The 26022-nt window shown below is 50.2% G+C and overlaps 1 protein-coding gene across 1 annotated transcript in view; it reads right to left on the bottom strand.

Moving 5' to 3' along the window:
• The window catches only part of asic4a (acid-sensing (proton-gated) ion channel family member 4a), a 232487-nt gene that overhangs the window by 82789 nt on the left and 123676 nt on the right, over positions 1-26022 (bottom strand). Inside the window, exons 2-5 of the mRNA XM_067986936.1 lie at positions 15464-15608; positions 10479-10606; positions 4050-4203; positions 1765-1821 (exon numbers count right to left, since the gene is read on the bottom strand). Coding sequence (XP_067843037.1) covers positions 1765-1821; positions 4050-4203; positions 10479-10606; positions 15464-15608 — 484 coding nt within the window. The remainder of the gene's footprint in view (positions 1-1764; positions 1822-4049; positions 4204-10478; positions 10607-15463; positions 15609-26022) is intronic.

The raw sequence follows: 26022 nt of genomic DNA, 5'->3' as shown, positions 1-26022 counted from the left end.
TGCCACGGTAACCGCTGCAAGACATGCCAGATCATCGACACAGATACCACCATCACACGAGAGGACACCACCCACCAGGTACATGGTTCATACTCCTGTGACTCGGCCAACGTTGTCTACCTCATACGTTGCAGGAAAGGATGCCCCGGAGCATGGTACATTGGCGAGACCATGCAGACACTGCGACAACGGATGAACGGAAACCGCGCAACAATCGCCAGACAGGAGGGTTCCCTCCCAGTCGGGGAACACTTCAGCAGTCAAGGACATTCAGCCACCGATCTTCGGGTAAGCGTTCTCCAAGGCGGCCTTCGAGACACACGACAACGCAAAATCGTCGAGCAGAAATTGATAGCCAAGTTCCGCACCCATGAGGACGGCCTCAACCGGGATCTTGGGTTCATGTCACGCTACACGTAACCCCACCAGCGAACAAATGTTATCTGTTTTTAATATAACAGGTCAATTGCTGTCGATATGTTTCTGCCTCTCTCGCTCTGTTTTTTTAATTGGCATCTCCACATCATCTGTTTTTTTAGTTCTGGCCATTTGTATATTCGGTGGCCCTGTAGGTAACACCTATCTGTCTGAACACTTTGGTTGCCTTGGCAACGGGCAGTTGAAAAGACTTTCTGTAATCACCAGGCATTGTTCTGTGATTTATAAATGCGATAGGTTCGAGGATTTCATTTCCACATTCACCTGAGGAAGGAGGAAGCCTCCGAAAGCTTGTGGATTTTAAAATAAAATTGCTGGACTATAACTTGGTGTTGTAAAATTGTTTACATTTGTCAACCCCAGTCCATCACCGGCATCTCCACATCATCTCTCACTCTTGCCCTCTCTGTCTCTCTCTCTGTCTCTCTCTCTCTGTCTCTCTTTCTCTCTCTGCCTCTCTCTGTCTCTCTGTCTGTCTCTCTCTCTGTCTCTCTCTCTCTGTCTCTCCGTCTCTCTCTCTCTCTCTGTCTCTCTCTCTCTCTGTCTCTCTTTCTCTGTCTCTCCCTGTCTCTCTGTCTCTCTCTCTCTGTCTCTCCGTCTCTCTCTCTCTCTCTGTCTCTCTGTCTCTCTCTCTGTCCTGTTCTCTCTCTGCCTCTCTCTGTCTCTCTGTCTCTCTCTCTCTCTGTCTCTCTCTCTCTGTCTCTCTCTTTCTCTCTCTTTCCTGGTCTCTCCCTGTCTCTCTCTCTCTGTCTCTCTGTCTGTCTGTCTCTCTCTGTCTGTCTCTCCCTCTCTCTCTGTCACTCCCTCTCTCTGTCTCTCTCTCTTTGTCTCTCTCCCCCTCTCTCTGTCTCTCCGTCTCTCTCTCTCTTTCTCTGTCTCTCTCTCTCTCTCTCTCTGTCTCTGTCTCTCTCTCTCTCTCTCTCTCTGTCTCTGTCTCTGTCTGTCTCTCTCTGTCTGTCTGTCTGTCTCTCTCTCTCTCTGTCTCTCTCTGTCTCTGTCTCTGTCTGTCTCTCTCTGTCTGTCTGTCTGTCTCTCTCTCTCTGTCTCTCTCTTTCTCTCCCTCTCTCTCTCTGTTTCTCTCTCTGTCTCTGTCTCTCCCTCTCTCTCTGTCTCTCCCTCTCTCTCTCTCTGTCTCTCCCTCTCTCTCTGTCTGTCTGTCTGTCTCTCTCTGTCTCTCTCTCTGTCTCTGTCTCTCCCTCTCTCTCTGTCTCTCTCTCTCTCTGTCTCTCTCTCTCTCTCTCTCTGTCTCTCTCACTCTCTCTCTCTCTCTCGCCCTCCCTCTCTCTCTGTCTCTGTGTGAAGGAGATGGAGGAAGTGATTACTCACCCAGGGTCTTGTCTGCACACTCAATGTATTCCTCGGGTGTGCAGATTGTTTCATTGCCTTTGGAATAAAAACAAAATCATTAACTGTGCAAGGGTCAAAACTTCAATCTTACAACAAAGTAAATATTTCTCAACCATCCCACTGTTTGGAGACATTCCCTAACCCAGGGGCCACTAGACAGGGACCAGGAGCAGGAACTCCCCCTAACCCAGGGGCCACTAGACAGGGACCAGGAGCAGGAACTCTCCCCAACCCAGGGACGGGATGTGGGCATCGCTGGCAGGGCCGGCATTTATTGCCCATCCCTAGTTACCATGGTAAGGTGGTGGCCGGCTTACTATTTGACTGTCTGGTGGTTTGAGTGTCTTGCTTGGCAACTTCAGAGGGCAGTTAAGGGTCAGCCATGTTGGTGTGGACTGGAGTCACACACAGGCCCAGACCGGGGAAGGTAATTTCTTTGCGCTGGACAGATTTTTCGATGTAAATTTATTTGGGTTGGGATTTTTAATTTATTTCATGTTTTTTTCTTTGAGTTTAAGTTTGGCTCCTCGAACGTTCCAATATAGTTTGGTGTCATCCGTGGTTCAGTGGGAGTCACTGCACTGTCGGAGGGTCAGTACTGAGGTAGTGATGCACTGTCGGAGGGTCATTACTGAGGTAGTGATGCACTGTCGGAGGGTCATTACTGAGGGAGTGATGCACTGTCGGAGGGTCAGTACTGAGGGAGCGCTGCACTGTCGGAGGGTCAGTACTGAGGGAGTGCTGCACTGTCGGAGGGTCAGTACTGAGGGAGCGCCGCACTGTCGGAGGGTCAGTACTGAGGGAGCGCTGCACTGTCGGAGGGTCAGTACTGAGGGAGCGCTGCACTGTCGGAGGGTCAGTACTGAGGCAGCACTGCACTGTCGGAGGGTCAGTACTGAGGTAGTGATGCACTGTCGGAGGGTCATTACTGAGGGAGCGCTGCACCGTCAGAGGGTCAGTACTGAGGGAGCGCTGCACTGTCGGAGGGTCAGTACTGAGGGAGTGCTACACTGTCGGAGGGTCAGTACTGAGGGAGCGCTGCACTGTCGGAGGGTCAGTACTGAGGCAGCACTGCACTGTCAGAGGGTCAGTACTGAGGGAGCGCTGCACTGTCGGAGGGTCAGTACTGAGGGAGCGCTACACTGTCGGAGGGTCAGTACTGAGGGAGCGCTGCACTGTCGGAGGGTCAGTACTGAGGGTGCGCTGCACTGTCGGAGGGTCGGTACTGAGGGAGCGCCGCACTGTCGGAGGGTCGGTACTGAGGGAGCGCCGCACTGTCGGAGGGTCAGTACTGAGGGAGCGCCGCACTGTCGGAGGGTCGGTACTGAGGGAGCGCCGCACTGTCGGAGGGTCGGTACTGAGGGAGCGCCGCACTGTCGGAGTTGCCTCCTTTCAGATGAGATGTTAACCTAAGGCCCCATCTGCCCTCCCTGTGGCACTATTTTGAAGAAGAGCAGGGGAGTTCTCCCCGGTGTCCTGGGGTCAATATTTATCCCTCAACCAACATCACTAAAACAGATTATCTGGTCATTATCACATTGCTGTTTGTGGGATCTTGCTGTGCACAAATTGGCTGCCTTGTTTCCTACATTACAACAGTGACTACACTTCAAAAAGTATTTCATTGGCTGTAAAGTGTTTTGGGACGTCCTGAGGTGGTGAAAGGCGCTGGAGAAATGCGAGATCTTTCTTTCAATCTAAGAGCAGCGACTTTAAGAAAATGTGACGAGAGTCAGTGATCGCAATGAGGAGCCAAGGGTGGTAATTGTATCCATGTGATTTATATCAATTATTGTTCATTGTATTCAGGTGGTGCGAATCAACTGGGGACTCTCTTCTATCCTTTTATATGAGAGTTTATCTAGGGTGTGGTGGGTGGAATGTGGATCTCTGTGAATAGAGGCTTGGAAGCAACTGAAGACCAAGCTCTGGTATTCCATCCCTTACCACCGGGCTATCCAGCTTATTACAAAAGGGAGACCAGACGATGATTCCACTGCCCTGGGACGTCTGGGGACAGCAGGATGCTGCAGAGCTAAAATAAACCTAAAATTGGAGGGAGGACTCACTATGTAATGGGATCAGGAAGCGGGGGGGGCAGAAGAGGCAGAAAGTTAGTCAGAACCTGGGGGTGGACCAGCTCTGAGAGAGCAGCATTGAGCCATGAATTATACCAGCGGAACCAAGTGGTGGGAGCTATTTGCCGGCCTGTGTCTCAGGCCCTGTGGTGCAGTACCGCACACCCGATGATTCTGTCTTATTACCTGGCATGTGGACCATGCGACAATTGCATTCCCGAACAACAGCTTCCTTCTCACAGTTGATGCGACATGCTGTCAGACTGTAATTCTCGTAGCCGGGAACCGGGCTGCGTAACTCGGGCCTGCACTTACCCCAAGGGTGGCGCAAGTAGGTCAACTGTAGGGAAAAAATCAGTGAAAGAGAAACACGGTCGCAGCCAATAACCAGAGTAAAGCTCCCTCTACACTGTCCCATCAAACACTCCCAGGGCAGGTACAGGGTTAGATACAGAGTAAAGCTCCCTCTACACTGTCCCATCAAACACTCCCAGGGCAGGTACAGCACGGGTTAGATACAGAGTAAAGCTCCCTCTACACTGTCCCATCAATCACTCCCAGGGCAGGTACAGGGTTAGATACAGAGTAAAGCTCCCTCTACACTGTCCCATCAATCACTCCCAGGGCAGGTACAGGGTTAGATACAGAGTAAAGCTCCCTCTACACTGTCCCATCAAACACTCCCAGGGCAGGTACAGCACGGGTTAGATACAGAGTAAAGCTCCCTCTACACTGTCCCATCAAACACTCCCAGGGCAGGTACAGCACGGGTTAGATACAGAGTAAAGCTCCCTCTACACTGTCCCATCAATCACTCCCAGGGCAGGTACAGGGTTAGATACAGAGTAAAGCTCCCTCTACACTGTCCCATCAATCACTCCCAGGGCAGGTACAGGGTTAGATACAGAGTAAAGCTCCCTCTACACTGTCCCATCAATCACTCCCAGGGCAGGTACAGGGTTAGATACAGAGTAAAGCTCCCTCTACACTGTCCCATCAATCGCTCCCAGGGCAGGTACAGGGTTAGATACAGAGTAAAGCTCCCTCTACACTGTCCCATCAATCACTCCCAGGACAGGTACAGGGTTAGATACAGAGTAAAGCTCCCTCTACACTGTCCCATCAAACACTCCCAAGGCAGATACAGCAAGGGTTAGATACAGAGTAAAGCTCCCTCTACACTGTCCCATCAATCACTCCCAGGGCAGGTACAGGGTTAGATACAGAGTAAAGCTCCCTCTACACTGTCCCATCAAACACTCCCAGGGCAGGTACAGCACGGGACAGTTGGACTGTGCCCTTCACCGGGCACCCTATACTGTGGTGGGGAAACTTTTAGCGACAATAATCTGGGACATAATTAATTGGCTCTTCGAAAAGTCTGGGCTAATAAATGAAAGTCAGCACAGATTTGTTAAAGGAAAATCGTGTTTGACAAACTGCATTGAATCATAGAATCATAGAAAGGTTACAGCATGGAAGGAGGCCATTCAGCCCATCGAGTCCGCGCTGGCTCTCTGCAAGAGCAATCCAGCTAGTCTCACTCCCCCGCCCTTTCCCTGTAGCTCTGCAAATTTTTCCTTTCAAGTACTTATCCAGTTCCCTTTTGAAGGCCATGATTGAATCTGCCTCCACCACCCCCTCGGGCAGTGCATTCCAGATCATAACCACTCGCTGTGTAAAAAAGATTTTCCTCATGTCACCTTTGGTTCTTTTGCCATTCACCTTAAATCTATGTCCTCTGGTTCTTGACCCTTCCTCCAATGGGAACAGTTTCTCTCTATCTACTCTGTCTCGACCCTTCATGATTTTGAATACCTCGATCAAATCTCCTCGCAACCGTCTCTGTTCCAAGGAGAACAATCCCAGCTTCTCCAGTCTCTCCACGTAACTAAAGTCCCTCATCCCTGGAACCATTCTAGTAAATCTCTTCTGCACCCTCTCTAAGGCCTTCACATCTTTCCTAAAGTGCGGTGCCCAGAACTGGACACAATACTCCCGTTGTGTCCGAACCAGTGTTTTATAAAGGTTCATCATGACTTCCATACTTTTGTAATCTATGCCTCTATTTATAAATTGTAAACAATTTTAAAACACCAAGTTATAGTCCAGCAATTTTATTTGAAATTCACATGCTTTCGGAGGCTTCCTCCTTCCTCAGGTGAATGTGGGTCTATTTATAAAGCCCAGGATCCCGTATGCTTTTTAACCACTTTCTCAACCTGCCCTGCCATCTTCAATGATTTGTGCACATATCCCCCCAGATCTCTCTGTTCCTGTACCCCTTTTAGAATTGTGCCCTTTAGTTTATATTGTCTCTCCTCATTTTTCCTACCAAAATGCATCACCTGGCATTTTTCCATGTTAAATTTCATCTGCCACGTGTCCGCCCATTCCACCAGCCTGTCTATATCCTCTTGAAGTCTATCACTATCCTCCTCACTGTTCACTACCCTTCCAAGTTTTGTGTCATCTGCAAATTTTGAAATTGTGCCCTGTACACCCAAGTCCAAGTCATTAATATATATCAAGAAAAGCAGTGGTCCCAGCACCGACCCCTGGGGAACACCACTGTACACCTCCCTCCAGTCCGAAAAACAACCGTTCACCACTACTCTCTGTTTCCTGTCATTTAGCCAATTCTGTATCCATGCTGCCACTGCCCCCTTTATTCCATGGGCCGCAATCTTGATGATAAGCCTACCATGCGGCACTTTATCAAACGCCTTTTGAAAGACCATATACACTACATCAACCGCATTGCCCTCATCGACCCTCTCTGTTACCTCATCAAAAAACTCTATCAAGTTGGTTAAACACGATTTGCCTTTAACAAATCCGTGCTGGCTTTCCCTAATCAATCCACACTCGTGATTGAGTTCTTTGATGAAGTAACTGATAGGGTAGATGAGGGTAGTACTGTTGATGTTGTGTATATGGACTTTCAAAAGGCGTTTGATAAAATACCATATAATAGACTTGTCATCAAAATTAAAGCCCGTGGGATTAAAGGGACAGTGACAGCATGGATACAAAATTGGCTAAAGGACAGAAAGCAGAGAGTAGTGGTGAATGATTGTTTTTCAGACTGGAGGGAAGTTTACAGTGGTGTCCCCCAGGGGTCAGTATTAGGACCACTGCTCTTTTTGATGAAAGGTTTGTAACCAGATTTAAGGTGATCGGCAAAAGAACCAGAGGGGAGATGAGGAAACATTTTTTTACGCAGCGAGTTGTTCTGATCTGGAATGCGCTGCCTGAAAGGGCGGTGGAAGCAGATTCAATAATAACTTTCAAAAGACAATTGGATAAAAACTTGAAAAGGAAAATTTGCAGGGCTCTGGGGAAAGAGCAGGGAGTGGGACTAATTGGATGATACTATGATGACTGGGCCCTTCACATGGTGCCCTGCACGGTGGGGAAGGAAGTGATTGTGAAACCGCTGTTTTAAGTTTCCACAGACATTATGGGTTGAATTGAGAAATAGGAAAGGATCTAAGACTATAGTGGGAGTTGTGTGTAGGACCCCTGGCAGCAGCTCTGAAGTGCTAGATTGTATAAATGCAGAGATTAGACAAGTGTGTAAGAAAGGCATAGTGGTCTTAATGGGGGACATTAACCTTCACATAGATTGGGAAATGCAGACTAGCAACTGTCAGAAAGGTAGTGAATTTCTTGAGTGTGTCCGGGATAGTTTTCTGCAGCAGTATGTCCGAGAGGCAACAAGGGGGCAAGCCATACTAGATTTAGTAATGAGTAATGAACCAGATTTAGTTAACAGCTTAACTGTGCGTGAACATCTATCCAATAGCGATCATAACATGATCGAGTTCAATGTAAACAATTTTACAACACCAAGTTATAGTCCAGCAATTTTATTTTAAATTCACAAGCTTCCGGAGGCTTCCCCCTTCGTCAGGTGAACGATGTGAAAGGGGGACAAGGGGGAAGCCTCCGAAAGCTTGTGAATTTAAAATAAAATTGCTGGACTATAACTTGGTGTTGTAAAATTGTTTACAATTGTCAACCCCAGTCCATCACCGGCATCTCCACATCATGAGTTCAATGTAGTGTTTGAAAGGGAAAAAAGTGAATCAGCTGCTAAGATTCTAGACTTGGGTAAGGCCGACTTCAATGGGATGAGACAGAGACTGTCCACAGTAAACTGGGCAAATCTGTTAATGGGTAAAACGACTGATGATCAGTGGGAAATGTTTAAAGAAACATTTAACGTGATACAGAATCGGTTTATACCCCTGAGGGGCAAGAACTCTACTTGCCAAAAAAAACAGCCATGGACAACTAAAGAGGTGAGGGACAGTATAATACATAAGGAAAGGGCATAGAAAAAGGCAAAAAATGGCACAGATCCTGGCGAATTGGAAAGATACAAAGATCAACAAAGGGTCACAAAACAGATAGTAAGAGCTACAAAAAGAGAGTATGAAAAGAAACTTGCAAGGGATATCAAAACCAATATGAAGAACTTTTATAGTTATATTAGGAAAAAGAGGGTGGTCAGGAGCAGTGTTGGCCCCTTAAAAACTGAAAGTGGGGATATTGTCATTGACAATGGGGAAATGGCGGACATGTTGAACGATTACTTTGCGTCAGTATTTACAGTCGAAAAAGAGGATAGCATGCCGGAAATCCCAAGAAAACTAATATTGAATCGGGGACAGGGACTCAATAAAAATTAACATAAGTAAAGCAACAGAAATGAAGAAAATAATAGCACTAAAGAGTGACAAATCCCCAGGACCAGATGGTTTCCATCCCAGGGTTTTAAAGGAAGTAGGTGAGCACATTGCAGATGCCGTAACTATAATCTTTCAAAGTTCTCCAGATCCAGGAACTGTCCCTCTAGATTGGAAAATTGCACATGTCACTCCGCTTTTTAAGAAAGAAGAGAGAGGGAAACCGGGGAATTATAGACCAGTCAGCCTAACATCTGTTGTGGGGAAAATGCTGGAGTCTATAATTAAGGATAGGGTGACTGAACACCTCGAGAATTTTCAGTTAATCAGAGAGAGCCAGCATGGATTTGTGAAAGATAAGTTGTGCCTGACAAATCTGATTGAATTTTTTGAAGAGGTGACTAAAGTAGTGGACAGGGGAATGTCAATGGATGTTATTTATATGGACTTCCATAAGGCATTTGATAAGGTCCCATATAAGAGACGTTAGCTAAGATAGAAGCCCATGGAATCGAGGGAAAAGTACAGACTTGGTTAGGAAGTTGGCTGAGCGAAAGGCGACAGAGAGTAGGGATAATGGGTCGGTACTCACATTGGCAGGATGTGACTAGTGGAGTCCCGCAGGGATCTGTCTTGGGGCCTCAATTACTCACAATATTTATTGACGACTTAGATGAAGGCATAGAAAGTCTCATATGTAAGTTTGCCGATGACACAAAGATTGGTGGCATTGTAAGCAGTGTCGATGAAAACATAAAATTACAAAGCGATATTGATAGATTAGGTGAATGGGCAAAACTGTAGCAAATGGAATTCAATGTAGACAAATGTGAGGTCATCCACTTTGGATGAAAAAAGGATAGAACAGGGTACTTTCTAAATGGTGAAAAGTTAAAAACAGTGGATGTCCAAAGGGACCTAGGGATTCAGGTACATAGATCATTGAAGTGTCATGAACAGGTGCAGAAAATAATCAAGAAGGCTAATGGAATGCTGGTCTTTATTTCTAGAGGACTAGAGTACAATGGGGCAGAAGTTATGCTGCAGCTATACAAAACCCTGGTTAGACCGCACCTGGAGTACTGTGAGCAGTTCTGGGCACCGCACCTTCGGAAGGACATATTGGCCTTGAAGGGAGTGCAGCGTAGGTTTACTAGAATGATACCAGGACTTCAAGGGTTAAGTTACGAGGAGAGATTACACAAATTGGGGTTGTATTCTCTGGAGTTTCGAAGGTTAAGGGGTGATCTGATCGAAGTTTATAAGATATTAAGGGGAACGGATAGGGTGGATAGAGAGAAACTATTTCCGCTGGTTGGGGATTCTAGGAGTAGGGGGCACAGTCTAAAAATTAGAGCCAGACCTTTCAGGAGTGAGATTAGAAAACATTTCTGCACACAAAGGGTGGTAGAAGTTTGGAACTCTCTTCCACAAACGGCAATTGATACTAGCTCAATTGCTAAATTTAAATCTGAGATAGATAGCTTTTTGGCAACCAAAGGTATTAAGGGATATGGGCCAAAGGCAGGTATATGGAGTTAGATCACAGATCAGCCATGATCTTATCAAATGGCGGAGCAGGCATGAGGGGCTGAATGGCCTACTCCTGTTCCTATGTTCCTACTAACTTTTAAGGTGATTGGCAAATTAACCAAAGGTGACATGAGGAAAAACTTTTTTACACAGCGAGTGGTTAGGATCTGGAATGCACTGCCCGAGGGGGTGGTGGAGGCAGATTCAGTTATGGCCTTCAAAAGGGAACTGGATAAGTACTTGAAAGGAAAAAAATTTGCAGGGCGGGGGAGTGGGACTAGCTGGATTGCTCTTACAAAGAGCTGGTGCAGACTCGATGGGCCAAATGGCCTCCTTCCGTGCTGTAACCTTTCTATGATTCTATCACAAGTGATATGAGTATAAATACCCTTTGCTCCTGACAGGACACGAAGGTCTGGAAACCGGGGGCCACTCCGAACCCCAACTCGTGAATATAGGGGGGCTCATACTGACTGTGAATCTGGACCCGAATTCCAGCCTCGAAGGATGTTTCACCTGAAATAGAAAGAATCAGAAACTTAGACACCATCACTGGCAGAGATTCACCATCCTGCCCCCATATACCCCACTCCTGTGTATACCCCGCTCCCACGTGTACCCCAGTCCCACTCCCCCATATACCCCACTCCTGTGTATACCCCGCTCCCACGTGTACCCCAGTCCCACTCCCCCATATACCCCACTCCTGTGTATACCCCGCTCCCACGTGTACCCCAGTCCCACTCCCCCATATACCCCACTCCTGTGTATACCCCGCTCCCACGTGTACCCCAGTCCCACTCCCCCATATACCCCACTCCTGTGTATACCCCGCTCCCACGTGTACCCCAGTCCCACTCCCCCATATACCCCACTCCTGTGTATACCCCGCTCCCACATGTACCCCACTCCCACTCCCCCAAATACCCCACTCCCACGTATACCCCACTTCCACATATACCCCACTCCCACTCCCCCATTTACCCCACTCCCGCGTATACCCCACCTGCATGTGTACCCCACTCCCACTCCGCCATATACCCCACTCCCACTGCCCCATATACCCCACTCCCATGTACACCCCATTCTCCAGTCCCCCATGTATCCCACTCCTGCGTATACCCCACTCCCCACTCCCCCATATATCCCACTCCCGCGTATACCCCACTGCCCCATATACCCCTTTCCCCACTCCCCCATATACCCCACTCCCTCATATACCCCACTCCCCAATCCCCCATATACCCCACTCCCCTATATACCCCACTCCCACAAATACCCCACTCCTCACTCCCCCATATCCCCCACTCCCGTGTATACCCCACTCCCATGTGTACCCCACTCCCACTCCCCCATATACCCCACTCCCATGTACACCCCACTCTCCACTCCCCCATATACCCCACTCCTGCATATACCCTACACCCCATTCCCCCATATACCCCACTCCCGCGTATACCCCACTCCCCTATATACCCCACTCCTGGGTATACCCCACTCCCCCGTATACCCCACTCCTGCGCATACCCCATTCCCCACTCCCCCATATACCCCACTCCCCACTCCCACGTATACCCAACTTCCCACTCCCCTATATACCCCACTCCCGGGTATACGCCACTCTCCACTCCCACATAAACCCCACTCCCCACTCCCCCATATACCCCACTCCCCCTCCCACGGATACCCAACTCCGCACTCCACTATATACCCCACTCCCCCATATACACCACGCCCCCATAAACCCCACACCCCCTCCCCATATACGCCACTCCCTCATATACCCCAATCCCCACTCCGCCATATACACCAGTCCCCATATACTCCATTCCCCCATATACCCCACTCACCACTCCCCCATATACACTGCTCCCCACTCCCCATATACCCACACCCGACTCCCCTTATACCCCACTCCCTTCTCTCCTGTATAACCCACTCCCTGCCTGCCCCCATATAACCCACTCCCCCATATACCCCACTCTCCACTCCCCCATATACCCTACTCTCGCCTGCCCCATATACCCCACTCCCCATTCTCCCATGTACCCTACTCCCTGCCTGCCCCATACACCCCACTCCCCACTTGCCTGTGTACCTCACTCCCTCACCCTGCCCCACATACCCCACTTCTGCCTGCCCCCATATACCCCACTCCCCCATATACCTCACTCCCCACTCCACCATATACCCCACTACCCCACATACCCCAATCCCCACTTGCCCATACACCTCACTCCCTCACCTGCCCCCATATACCCACTCCCCCACCTTGAACCCATATACCACACTCTCCGAACGCCCCATATACCTCACTTCCCAACCTGTCCCCATAAACCTCACCCACTCCCCCACCCTGCTCCCATATATCCCACACCCCCACCTTACCCCCATACACCCCACTTCCCAATCTACCCCCATAAACCCCACTCCCCACTCCCCATATACCCCACTCCCCACTCCCCATATACCCCACTCCCCACTCCCCATATACCCCACTCCCCACTGCCCTCCCCTACCCTTTATACCCCACTCCCTACCCTGAACCCATATACCCTACTCCCATTATACCTGACACCCCATTCCCCAATATACCCCCACTCCTACATAAACCACACTCCGCACTCCCCCATATACCCCAATACTGCCCCATATACGCCTGCCTCCATATTCCCCACTCCCCCACCCTGCCCCCATATACCCTCCCACTATGCCCCCAATTACCCCCCCAACCTGCCCCAATGTACCCCACTCCTCCACTCTCCCACCCTGCCCCATGTACCCCACTCCCCACCCTGCCCCCATATGCCCCAATCCCATTACCCACACTGACTCTCACTGGGGTACAGTTCCACACACACTGACTCTCACTGGGGGACAGTTCCACAGACACTGACTCTCACTGGGGTACAGTTCCACAGACACTGACTCTCACTGGGGTACAGTTCCACAGACACTGACTCTCACTGGGGGACAGTCTCACAGACACTGACTCTCACTGGGGTACAGTCCCACAGACACTGACTCTCACTGGGGTACAGTCCCACAGACACTGACTCTCACTGGGGTACAGTTCCACAGACACTGACTCTCACTGGGGCACAGTTCCACAGACACTGACTCTCACTGGGGTACAGTTCCACAGACACTGACTCTCACTGGGGTACAGTTCCACAGACACTGACTCTCACTGGGGTACAGTTCCACAGACACTGACTCTCACTGGGGTACAGTCTCACAGACACTGACTCTCACTGGGGCACAGTTCCACAGGCACTGACTCTCACTGGGGCACAGTTCCACAGGCACTGACTCTCACTGGGGCACAGTTCCACAGGCACTGACTCTCACTGGGGTACAGTTCCACAAACACTGACTCTCACTGGGGTACAGTTCCACAGACACTGACTCTCACTGGGGTACAGTTCCACACACACTGACTCTCACTGGGGTACAGTTCCACAGGCACTGACTCTCACTGGGGTACAGTTCCACAGACACTGACTCTCACTGGGGGACAGTTCCACAGACACTGCCTCTCACTGGGGTACAGTTCCACAGGCACTGACTCTCACTGGGGTACAGTTCCACACACACTGACTCTCACTGGGGTACAGTTCCACAGGCACTGACTCTCACTGGGGTACAGTTCCACAGACACTGACTCTCACTGGGGTACAGTTCCACGGACACTGACTCTCACTGGGGGACAGTTCCACAGACACTGCCTCTCACTGGGGTACAGTTCCACAGGCACTGACTCTCACTGGGGTACAGTTCCACACACACTGACTCTCACTGGGGTACAGTTCCACAGGCACTGACTCTCACTGGGAGACAGTTCCACAGACACCGACTCTCACTGGGGTACAGTTCCACAGACACTGCCTCTCACTGGGGTACAGTTCCACAGACACTGACTCTCACTGGGGTACAGTTCCACGGACACTGACTCTCACTGGGGTACAGTTCCACAGGCACTGACTCTCACTGGGGTACAGTTCCACACACACTGACTCTCACTGGGGTACAGTTCCACAGGCACTGACTCTCACTGGGGTACAGTTCCACACACACTGACTCTCACTGGGGTACAGTTCCACAGACACTGACTCTCACTGGGAGACAGTTCCACAGACACTGACTCTCACTGGGAGACAGTTCCACAGACACCGACTCTCACTGGGGTACAGTTCCACAGACACTGACTCTCACTGGGAGACAGTTCCACAGACACCGACTCTCACTGGGGTACAGTTCCACAGACACTGACTCTCACTGGGAGACAGTTCCACAGACACCGACTCTCACTGGGGTACAGTCCCACAGACACTGACTCTCACTGGGGTACAGTTCCACAGACACCGACTCTCACTGGGGTACAGTTCCACAGACACTGACAGCCCCTGGAGCCTTCTCCAAATGACCATTCCCCATGTGTAACCCAGTGTAGTGGGTATTAACAGGATATTCGACCATGAAGAGCAGCTTGGCTGAGGCTGATCCCCTCGGAACAGGGGGGTACATTGCCTGCTGGGGTCCGTGATGAGGTGTTGGGCACCTGGCGGATCTTCTACTCCCTGACCCAGAAGCGCTGAGCTCAAATATAGTTCCATCCCCTGACCAGGGGTGGAACCAGGCCGCTTCCAGATGTTGGAGCAGATTTATTACTGTAATAATAGTGTTTGTTTCAGTGTCATGGAAAACGGGCTGAAAACAAACAAAATTGCTCGTCCAAAGAGACTGAAGTTTCCTTGGACCCTGCTAATAAGCGGGAGCATTAAAAGTCATACCCCCCGCCCTCCCATCCCTCTCCTCCCTCCCCCATACCCCGTCCTACCTCCCCATACCTCCTCCCTCCCCACACCTCCTCCCTCCCCTCCGCATTCCCTCTCCTCTCTCCCCTACCCCCTCCTCCCTCCCCTACCCCTCCTCCCTCCCCCTTGCCCCCCGCCTCCCTCCCCGATCCCTCCTCCCTCCCCTACCCCCTCCTCCCTCCCCTCCGCATTCCCTCTCCTCTCTCCCCTACCCCCTCCTTCCTCCCCTACCCCCTCCTTCCTCCCCTACCCCTCCTCCCTCCCTGACCCCCTCCTCCCTCCCTGACTCCCTCCTCTCTCCCCCTACACCCTCCTTCCTCCCCGACCCCCTCCTTCCTCCCCTACCCCCTCCTCCCTCCCCTACCCCTCCTCTCCCTCCCTGACCCCCACCTCCCTCCCCGACTCCCTCCTCTCTCCCCCTACCCCCACCTCCCTCCCCGACTCCCTCCTCTCTCCCCTTTCCCCCCCCGCCTCCCTCTCTCCCCACCCCTCCTCAGGCTGTGGATTGAGCTGGGGCTCAGGATCGAGACCAAAATGACGTGACCTCTCTCCTCACCTGTTGCCTGCCAGATGGGAAGGTAATCGTCCTGCTGAATGTCCAGCATTATCTCCAACCCATTGCCCATACCGCCCTGCTTGGTTTTCTTGGTGTTTGCTTTGTCTGCGTTGAAGGTGTAGCATTTCCCGTACCTTGTGAACACCTGTCGACAGAGGACACAGGTTAAGGGTTAAAGGTCAGTCGGTAGGAATACGTCACTGGATCAGGCTCACTAGGAGGAACTCACCTGAGCTCGGCCTAAACTCTGCTGCCCGTATCCTAACTCACACCAAGTCCCGTTCACCCATCACCCCCTGTGCTCACTGACCTACATAGGCTCCCGGTTCAGGAACACCTCAATTTAAAATTCTCATCCTTGTTTCCAAATCCCTCCATGGCCCTCGCCCCTCCGTATCTCTGTAACCTCCTCCAGCCCTACGACCCCCCGAGATCACTGCGCTCCTCCAATTCTGGCCTCTTGCGCATCCTCGATTTTAATCGCTCCACCATTGGCGGCCGTGCCTTCAGCTGCCTGGGCCCTAAGCTCTGGAATTCCCTCCTTAAACCTCTCCGCCTCTCTCTCCTCCTTTAAGACGCTCCTTAAAACCTTCCTCTCTGACCAAGCTTTTGGTCACCTGTCCTAATATCTCCTGATGTGGCTCGGTGTCAAATTTTTGTTTGATAATCGCTCCTGTGAAGCGTCTTGGGATGTTTTACTACATTAAAGGCGCTATATAAATGCAAGTTCTGTTGTTGTTTGTTGGCTGTACTTTGTGTTCCAACAGGATGTCCGATGATGGAATGCTGTGATCACACTGCCTCTCCAGTACAGCTTCAGCGATGCTTTCATAGAATCATAAAATGATACAATACAGGAGGAGGCCTTTTCGCTCTCCAATTAATCCCACTCCCCCTGCTTTTTCACCATATCCCTGTAAATTTTTCCTCTTCAAGTATTTATCCAATCGTCTTTTGAAAGTTATTGTTGAATCTGCTTCCACCGCCCTTTCAGGCAGCGCATTCCAGATCATCACAACTCACTGCGTAAAAAAAAATGTCCTCATCTCCCCTCTGGTTCTTTTGCCGATCACCTTAAATCTGTGTCCTCTGGTTACCGACCCTCCTGCCACTGGAAACAGTTTCTCCTTATTTACTCTGTCAAAACTGTTCATGATTTTGAACACCTCGATCAAATCTCCTCGCAACCTTCTCTGCTCTAAGGAGAACAATCCCAGCTTCTCCAGTCTCTCCACATAACTGAAGTCCCTCATCCCTGGAATCATTCTAGTAAATCTCTTCTGCACCCTCTCTAAGGCCTTCACATCTTTCCTAAAGTGCGGTGCCCAGAACTGGACACAATACTCCAGTTGTGGATGAACCAGTGTTTTATAAAGGTTCATCATGACTTCCTTGCTTTTGTACTCTATGCCTCTATTTATAAAGCCCAGGATCCCGTATGCTTTTTTAACCACTTTCTCAACCTGCCCTGCCACCTTCAACGATTTGTGTACATATACCCCCAGATCTCTCTGTTCCTGTACCCCTTAAAAATTGTGCCTTCTAGTTTATATTGCCTCTGCTTGTTCTTCCAACTGAAATGTATCACTTCACACTTCTCTGCGTTAAATTTCATCTGCCACGTGTCCGCCCATTCCACCAGCCTGTCTATCTCCTCTTGAAGTCTATCACGATCCTCCTCACTGTTCACTACACTTCCAAGTTTTGTGTCATCTGCAAATTTTGAGATTGTGCCCTGTACACCCAAGTCCAAATCATCAATATATATCAAGAAAAGCAGTGGTCCCAGCACTGACCCCTGGGGAACACCATTGTACACCTCCCTCCAGTCCGAAAAACAACCGTTCACCTCTACTCTTTGTTTCCTGTCACTGAGCCACTTCTGTATCCATGCTGCCACTGCCCCCTTTATTCCATGGGCTGCAATTTTGATGATAAGCCTATTATGTTGCACTTTATCAAACGCCTTTTGAAAGTCCATATACACCACATCAATCGCAATGCCCTCATCGGCCCTCTCTGTTACCTCATCAAAAAACTCAATCAAGTTAGTTAGTGGCAGGTGGTGAGCGAACCAACACGAGGGAAAAACCGACTTGACCTCTTCCTCACCAATCTACCTGTCGCAGATACTTCTATCCATGACAGTATTGGTTAGAGTGACCATCGCACAGTCCTCGTGGAGACGAAGTCCCGTCTTCACACTGAGGACACCATCCAACGTGTTGTGTGGCACTACCACCGTGCTAAATGGGATAGATTCAGAACAGATCTAGCAGCTCAAAACTGGGCATCCATGAGGTGCTGTGGGCCATCAGCAGCAGCAGAATTGTATTCCAGCACAATCTGTAATCTCATGGTCCGGCATATTCCTCACTCTACCATTACCAACAAGCCAGGGGATCAGCCCTGGTTCAATGAGGAGTGTAGAAGAGCATGCCAGGAGCAGCACCAGGCGTACCTAAAAATGAGATGCCAACCTGGTGAAGCTACAACTCAGGACTACATGCATGCTAAACAGCGGAAGCAACATGCTATAGACAGAGCTAAGTGATTCCACAACCAGCGGATCAGATCCAAGCTCTGCAGTCCTGCCACATCCAGTCGTGAATGGTGGTGGACAATTAAACAACTAACTGGAGGAGGAGGCTCTGTAAACATCCCCATCCTCAATGATGGCGGAGTCCAGCACGTGAGTGCAAAAGACAAGGCTGAAGCGTTTGCAACCATCTTCAGCCAGAAGTGCCGAGTGGATGATCCATCTCGGCCTCCTCCCGATATCCCCACCATCACAGAAGCCGGTCTTCAGCCAATTCGATTCACTCCACGTGATATCAAGAAACGGCTGAGTGCACTGGATACAGCAAAGGCTATGGGCCCCGACAACATCCCGGCTGTAGTGCTGAAGACTTGTGCTCCAGAACTAGCTGCGCCTCTAGCCAAGCTGTTCCAGTACAGCTACAACACTGGCATCTACCCGACAATGTGGAAAATTGCCCAGGTACGTCCTGTCCACAAAAAGCAGGACAAATCCAATCCGGCCAATTACCGCCCCATCAGTCTACTCTCAATCATCAGCAAAGTGATGGAAGGTGTCGTCGACAGTACTATCAAGCGGCACTTACTCACCAATAACCTGCTCACCGATGCTCAGTTTGGGTTCCGCCAGGACCACTCGGCTCCAGACCTCATTACAGCCTTGGTCCAAACATGGACAAAAGAGCTCAATTCCAGAGGTGAGGTGAGAGTGACTGCCCTTGACATCAAGGCAGCATTTGACCGAGTGTGGCACCAAGAAGCCCTAGTAAAATTGAAGTCAATGGGAATCAGGGGGAAAACTCTCCAGTGGCTGGAGTCATACCTAGCACAAAGGAAGATGGTAGTGGTTGTTGGAGGCCAATCATAGCCCCAGGACATTGCTGCAGGAGTTCCTCAGGGCAGTGTCCTAGGCCCAACCATCTTCAGCTGCTTCATCAATGACCTATCCTCCATCATAAGGTCAGAAATGGGGATGTTTGCTGATGATTGCACAGTGTTCAGTTCCATTCGCAACCCCTCAGATAATGAAGCAGTCCGTGCCCGCATGCAACAAGACCTGGACAACACCCAGGCTTGGGCTCATAAGTGGCAAGTAACATTCGCGCCAGACAAGTGCCAGGCAATGACCATCTCCAACAAGAGAGAGTCTAACCACCTCCCCTTGACATTCAATGGCATTACCATCGCCGAATCCCCCACCATCAACATCCTGGGGGTCACCATTGATCAGAAACTTAATTGGACCAGCCATATAAATACTGTGGCTGCAAGAGCAAGTCAGAGGCTGGGTATTCTGCGGCGAGTGACTCACCTCCTGACTCCCCAAAGCCTTTCCACCATCTATAAGGCACAAGTCAGGAGTGTGATGGAACACTCTCCATTTGCCTGGATGAGTGCAACTCCAACAACACTCAAGAAGCTCGACACCATCCAGGACAAAGCAGCCCGCTTGATTGGCATCCCATCCACCACCCTAAACATTCACTCCCTTCACCACCGGCGCACTGTGGCTGCAATGTGTACCATCCACAGGATGCACTGCAGCAACTCGCCAAGGCTTCTTCGACAGCACCTCCCAAACCCGCGACCTCTACCACCTAGAAGGACAAGAGCAGCAGGCGCATGGGAACAACACCACCTGCACGTTCCCCTCCAAGTCACACACCATCCCGACTTGGAAATATATCGTCGTTCCTTCATCGTCACTGGTTCAAAATCCTGGAACTCCCTTCCTAACAGCACTGTGGAGAACCTTCACCACACAGACTGCAGCGGTTCAAGAAGGCGGCTCACCACCACCTTCTCAAGGGCAATTAGGGATGGGCAATAAATGCCGGCCTCGCCAGCGACGCCCACATCCCATGAATGAATAAAAAATAAAATTTGCCTTTAACAAATCCGTGCTGTCTTTCCCTAATCAATCCACACTTGTCCAAGTAACTGTTAATTCTGTCCTGGATTATCGTTTCTAAAAGTTTCCCCACCACTGAGGTTAAACTGACTGGCCTGTAGTTGCTGGGTTTATCCTTACACCCTTTTTTGAACAAGGGTGTAACATTTGCAATTCTCCAGTCCTCTGGCACCACCCCAGTATGTACGGATGTTTGGAAGATTATGGCCAGTACCTCCGCAATTTCCACCCTTACTTCCCTCAGCAACCTCGGATGCATCCCATCCGGACTGGGTGACTTATCTACTTTAAGTACAGCCAGCCTTTCTAGTACCTCTTCTTTATCAATTTTTAGCCCATCCAATATCTCAACTATATCTTCCTTTACTGAGACTCTGGCAGCATCTTCTTCCTGGGTAAACGCAGACGCAAAGTACTCATTTAGTACCTCGGCCATGCCCTCTGCCTCCATGAGTAGATCTCCTTTATGGTCCCTAATTGGCCCCACCCCTCCTCTTACTACCCGTTTACTGTTTACATGCCTGTAGAAGACTTTTGGATTCCCTTTTATGTTGGCCGCCAGTCTATTCTCATACTCTCTCTTTGCCCCTCTTATTTCATTTTTCACTTCCCCTCTGAACTTTCCATATTCAGCCTGGTTCTCACTTGTATTATCAACCTGACATCTGTCATACGCCCCTTTTTTCCGTTCCATCTTACTCTCTCTCTCTTTTGTCATCCAGGGAGCTCTGGCTTTAGTTGCCCCTTTCCCCCTCGTGGGAATGTACCTCGACTGTACCCAAACCATCTCCTCTTTAAAGGCCGCCCACTGTTCAATTACAGTTTTGCCTGCCAATCTTTGATTCCAATTTACCCGGGCCAGATCTGTTCTCATCCCACTGAAATTGGCCCTCCTCCAATTGAGTATTTTTACTTTAGAGTGGTCCGTGTCCTTTTCCATAGTTATTCTAAACCTTATGATACTATGATCACTGCTCCCTAAATGCTCCCCCACTGACACTTGCTCCACTTGGCCCACCTCATTCCCCTGAAACAAGTCCAGCAATGCCTCCTTCCTCATTGGGCCGGAAACACACTGATCAAGAAAGTTCTCCTGAACACACTTCAGAAATTCCTCCCCCTCTGTGCCCCTTATATTATTATTACTATCCCAGTCTATATTAGGATAGTTGAAGTCCCCGGTTATCACTACTCTCTGGCTTTTGCACCTCTCTGTGATTTCCCTGTAAATTTGCTCCTCTATATCCTTCCCACTAGTTGGTGGCCTGTAGAATACACCCAGTAGTGTAATGGCACTCACCGTTTGGAGTTCTTTGAGGGTGAAACTGATAGAATAGATAAGGGGGAACCAGTGGATGTGGTGTATTTGGATTTTCAGAAGGTTTTCGATAAGGTCCCACACAGGAGGTTGGTGAACAAAGTTAGAGCACATGGGATTGGGGGTAATATACTGGCATGGATTGAGAATTGGTTAACAGACAGGAAACAGAGAGTAGGAATAAACGGGTCTTTTTCCGGGTGGCAGGCAGTGACTAGTGGGGTACCGCAGGGATCAGTGCTTGGGCCCCAGATATTCACAATATATATCAATGATTTGGATGAGGGGATAAAATGTAATATTTCCAAGTTTGCTGATGACACAAAACTAGGTGGGAGTGGGAGTTGTGAGGAGGATGCAAAAAGGCTTCAAGGGGATAGAGACAGGCTAAGTGAGTGGGCAAGAACATGGCAGATGGAATATAATGTGGAAAAATTATAAATGGTGAGAGATTGGGAAATGTTGATGTTCAAAGGGACCTGGGTGTCCTTGTACATGAGTCACTGAAAGCAAACATGCAGGTGCAGCAAGCAATTAGGACGGCCTTTATTACAAGAGGATTTGAGTACAGGAGTAAAGATGTCTTACTGCAATTATACAGGGCCTTGGTGAGACCACACCTGGAGTATTGTGTACAATTTTGGTCTCCTTACCTAAGAAAGGATATACTTGCCATAGAGGGAGTGCAACGAAGGTTCACCAGACTGATTCCTGGGATGGCGGGATTGTCGTATGAGGAGAGATTGAGTAGACGAGGCCTGAATTCTCTAGAGTTTAGAAGAATGAGAGGTGATCTCATTGAAACATACAAAATTCTTACAGGGCTCGACAGGGTAGATGCAGGGAGGATGTTTCCCCTGGCTGGGGAATCTAGAACCAGGGGTCACAGTCTCAGAATAAGGGGTCGGCCATTTAGGACTGAGAGGAGGAGAAATTTCTTCACTCAGAGGATGGTGAATCTTTGGAATTCTCTACCACAGAGGGCTGTGGAGGCTCAGTCATTGAGTACATTCAAAACAGAGATCGATAGATTTCTAGATATTAATGGCATCAAGGGATATGGGGATGGTGCAGGAAAATGGGGTTGAGGTAGAAGATCAGCCATGATCTGATTATATGGTGGAGCAGGGTTGAGGGGCTGGATGGCCTACTCCTGCTCCTATTTCTTATGTTCTTATGTTCTATTGTTTCTTAACTCTAACCAAATAGATTCTGTCCTTGACCCCTCCAGGACATCCTCTCTCTCCAGCACTGCAATATTCTCCTTCATCAATACTGCCACCACCCCTCACCTTTCTTCTTTTCCCTATCTTTCCTGACTAATTTGATTGAATTTTTTGAGGGGGTGACTAGGCGTGTGGATGAGGGTAACGCAGTGGATGTGGTATACATGGATTTCAGTAAGGCCTTCGATAAAGTCCCCCACAGGAGACTGGTCAAGAAGGTACGAGCCCATGGAATCCAGGGTGCCTTGGCACTTTGGATCCAAAACTGGCTTAGTGGCAGAAGGCAGAGGGTGATGGTCGAAGGTTGTTTTTGTGACTGGAAGCCTGTGGCCAGTGGGGTACCACAGGGATCGGTGCTGGGTCCCTTGCTGTTTGTGGTCTACATTAATGACTTGGATATGAATGTAAAAGGTATGATCAGTAAGTTCGCTGATGATACAAAAATTGGTAGGGTGGTAAATAGCGAGGAGGATAGCCTCAGTCTGCAGGACGATATAGATGGGTTGGTCAGATGGGTGGAACAGTGGCAAATGGAATTTAACCCGGAAAAGTGCGAGGTGATGCACTTTGGAGGGACTAACAAGGCAAGGGAATACACAATGAATGGGAGGACCCTAGGCAAGACAGAGGGTCAGAGGGATCTTGGTGTGCAAGTTCACAGATCCCTGAAGGCGGCGGAACAGGTAGATAAGGTGGTAAAGAAGGCATATGGGATACTTGCCTTTATTAGCCGAGGCATAGAATATAAGAGCAAGGAGGTTATGATGGAGCTGTATAAAACACTGGTTAGGCCACAGCTGGAGTACTGTGTGCAGTTCTGGTCGCCACACTACAGGAAGGATGTGATCGCTTTGGAGAGGGTGCAGAGGAGATTCACCAGGATGTTACCAGGGCTGGAGCGCTTCAGCTATGAAGAGAGACTGGGAAGATTGGGTTTGTTTTCCTTGGAGCAGAGGAGGCTGAGGGGGGACATGATTGAGGTGTACAAAATTATGAGGGGCACAGATAGGATGGATACTAAGGAGCTTTTTCCCTTCGTTGAGGGTTCTATAACAAGGGGACATAGATTCAAGGTAAAAGGCGGGAGGTTTAGAGGGGATTTGAGAAAGAACTTTTTCACCCAGAGGGTGGTTGGAGTCTGGAACTCACTGCCTGAAAGGGTTGTGGAGGCAGGAACCCTCACAACATTCAAGAAGCATTTGGATGAGCACTTGAAATGCCATAGCATACAAGGCTACGGACCAAATGCTGGAATATGGGATTAGAGTAGACAGGGCTGATGGCCGGCGCGGACACGATGGGCCGAAGGGCCTCTATCCGTGCTGTATAACTCTATGACTCTATGACCTTGTATCCAGGAATATTTAGTGCCCAATCCTGCCCTTTTTTTAAGCCAGGTCTCTGTTATCACCACAACATCACACTCCCATTTGGCTATTTGCTCCTGCAGCTCACCAACCTTATTTACCTCACCTCCAACAGAGCTCTCCCCTTACTCCCCTATCCTTTCCCCATTTGGCCCATCGCCCTTGTGCCCTCTCTCTGAAAGAGGTCTCCCCTCAGCCCCATTCCCCTACTGCTCTTTTTCCCTCGGGCTCTCCGCTGTGTGACTATCCCTTTAGTATCTTGCTCTCTGGCATCAAGTAACCAGACCGAAAATTGCTGAGTGTCTGATGTTTGTGGAGATGTGTTGCCCCCTTGTGTTGTATTTATAAAATGCTGTGATTCACATGACAGGAAAGTCTGAAGTGAGGGTAACCTGGGTCTGCTGGGATAATGACAGAGTCTGCAGGAGCTGCTGATTGTTTTTAGACTCAGGCACCTTTCTGTAACGATCTTTGCAGAGACGTGATGTTGCTTCCAATTGGGCCTTTCAGAATTCCCGGAAATGATTGAGTCCTTTCCTCAGTTGTTTGGGGAAATCCGAAGGTTGGACTAGAAACTGAGATTTCACCATCCTTCAACCATTCCCATGTGACTGCGAGTCACCAGTCATAGAATCAAATGACTGCACGGATGGAGGCCATTCGGCCCATCGAGTCCACACTGGCTCAATGCAAGAGCAATCCAGCCAGTCCCACTCCCCCGCCCTTTCCCCGTAGCCCTGCAATTTTTTTCCTTTCAAGCACTTATCCAGTTCCCTTTAGAATCTGCCTCCACCACCCCCAGGAATCTCCATTCCAACGTCAGTACTGAGGGAGCGCTGCACTGTCGGAGGGTCAGTACTGAGGGAGTGCTGCACTGTCGGAGGGTCAGTACTGAGGGAGCGCCGCACTGTCGGAGGGTCAGTACTGAGGGAGCGCCGCACTGTCGGAGGGTCAGTACTGAGGGAGCGCTGCACTGTCGGAGGGTCAGTACTGAGGGAGCGCCGCACTGTCGGAGGGTCAGTACTGAGGGAGTGCTGCACTGTCGGAGGGTCAGTACTGAGGGAGCGCCGCACTGTCGGAGGGTCAGTACTGAGGGAGCGCCGCACTGTCGGACGGTCAGTACTGAGGGAATGCTGCACTGTCGGAGGGTCAGTACTGAGGGATCTCTGCACTGTCGGAGGGTCAGGACTGAGAGAGCGCTGCACTGTCGGAGGGTCAGTACCGAGGGAGCGCTGCACTGTCGGAGGGTCAGTACTGAGGGAGCGCTGCACTGTCGGAGGGTCAGTACTGAGAGAGCGCTGCACTGTCGGAGGGTCAGTACCGAGGGATCTCTGCACTGTCGGAGGGTCAGCACTGAGGGAGTGCCGCACTGTCGGAGGGTCAGTACTGAGGGAGTGCCGCACTGTCGGAGGGTCAGTACTGAGGGAGCGCTGCACTGTCGGAGAGTCAGTACTGAGGGAGCGCTGCACTGTCGGAGGGTCAGTACTGAGGGAATGCTGCACTGTCGGAGGGTCAGTACTGAGGGATCTCTGCACTGTCGGAGGGTCAGGACTGAGAGAGTGCTGCACTGTCGGAGGGTCAGTACCGAGGGAGCGCTGCACTGTCGGAGGGTCAGTACTGAGGGAGCGCTGCACTGTCGGAGGGTCAGTACTGAGAGAGCGCTGCACTGTCGGAGGGTCAGTACCGAGGGATCTCTGCACTGTCGGAGGGTCAGCACTGAGGGAGTGCCGCACTGTCGGAGGGTCAGTACTGAGGGAATGCTGCACTGTCGGAGGGTCAGTACTGAGGGAGTGCTGCACTGTCGGAGGGTCAGTACTGAGGGAGCGCCGCACTGTCGGAGGGTCAGTACTGAGGGAGTGCCGCACTGTCGGAGGGTCAGTACTGAGGGAGTGCTGCACTGTCGGAGGGTCAGTACTGAGGGAGTGCTGCACTGTCGGAGGGTCAGTACTGAGGGAGTGCTGCACTGTCGGAGGGTCAGTACTGAGGGAGCGCTGCACTGTCGGAGAGTCAGTACTGAGGGAATGCTGCACTGTCGGAGGGTCAGTACTGAGGGAATGCTGCACTGTCGGAGGGTCAGTACTGAGGGAGCGCTGCACTGTCGGAGGGTCAGTACTGAGGGAGTGCTGCACTGTCGGAGGGTCAGTACTGAGGGAGCGCTGCACTGTCGGAGGGTCAGTACTGAGGGAGTGCTGCACTGT

The sequence above is a fragment of the Heptranchias perlo genome, chromosome 7 (genome assembly GCF_035084215.1).
Source record: "Heptranchias perlo isolate sHepPer1 chromosome 7, sHepPer1.hap1, whole genome shotgun sequence".
NCBI classification, from domain to species: Eukaryota; Metazoa; Chordata; class Chondrichthyes; order Hexanchiformes; family Hexanchidae; genus Heptranchias; species Heptranchias perlo.
This window is presented reverse-complemented; position numbering and strand designations above follow the sequence as displayed.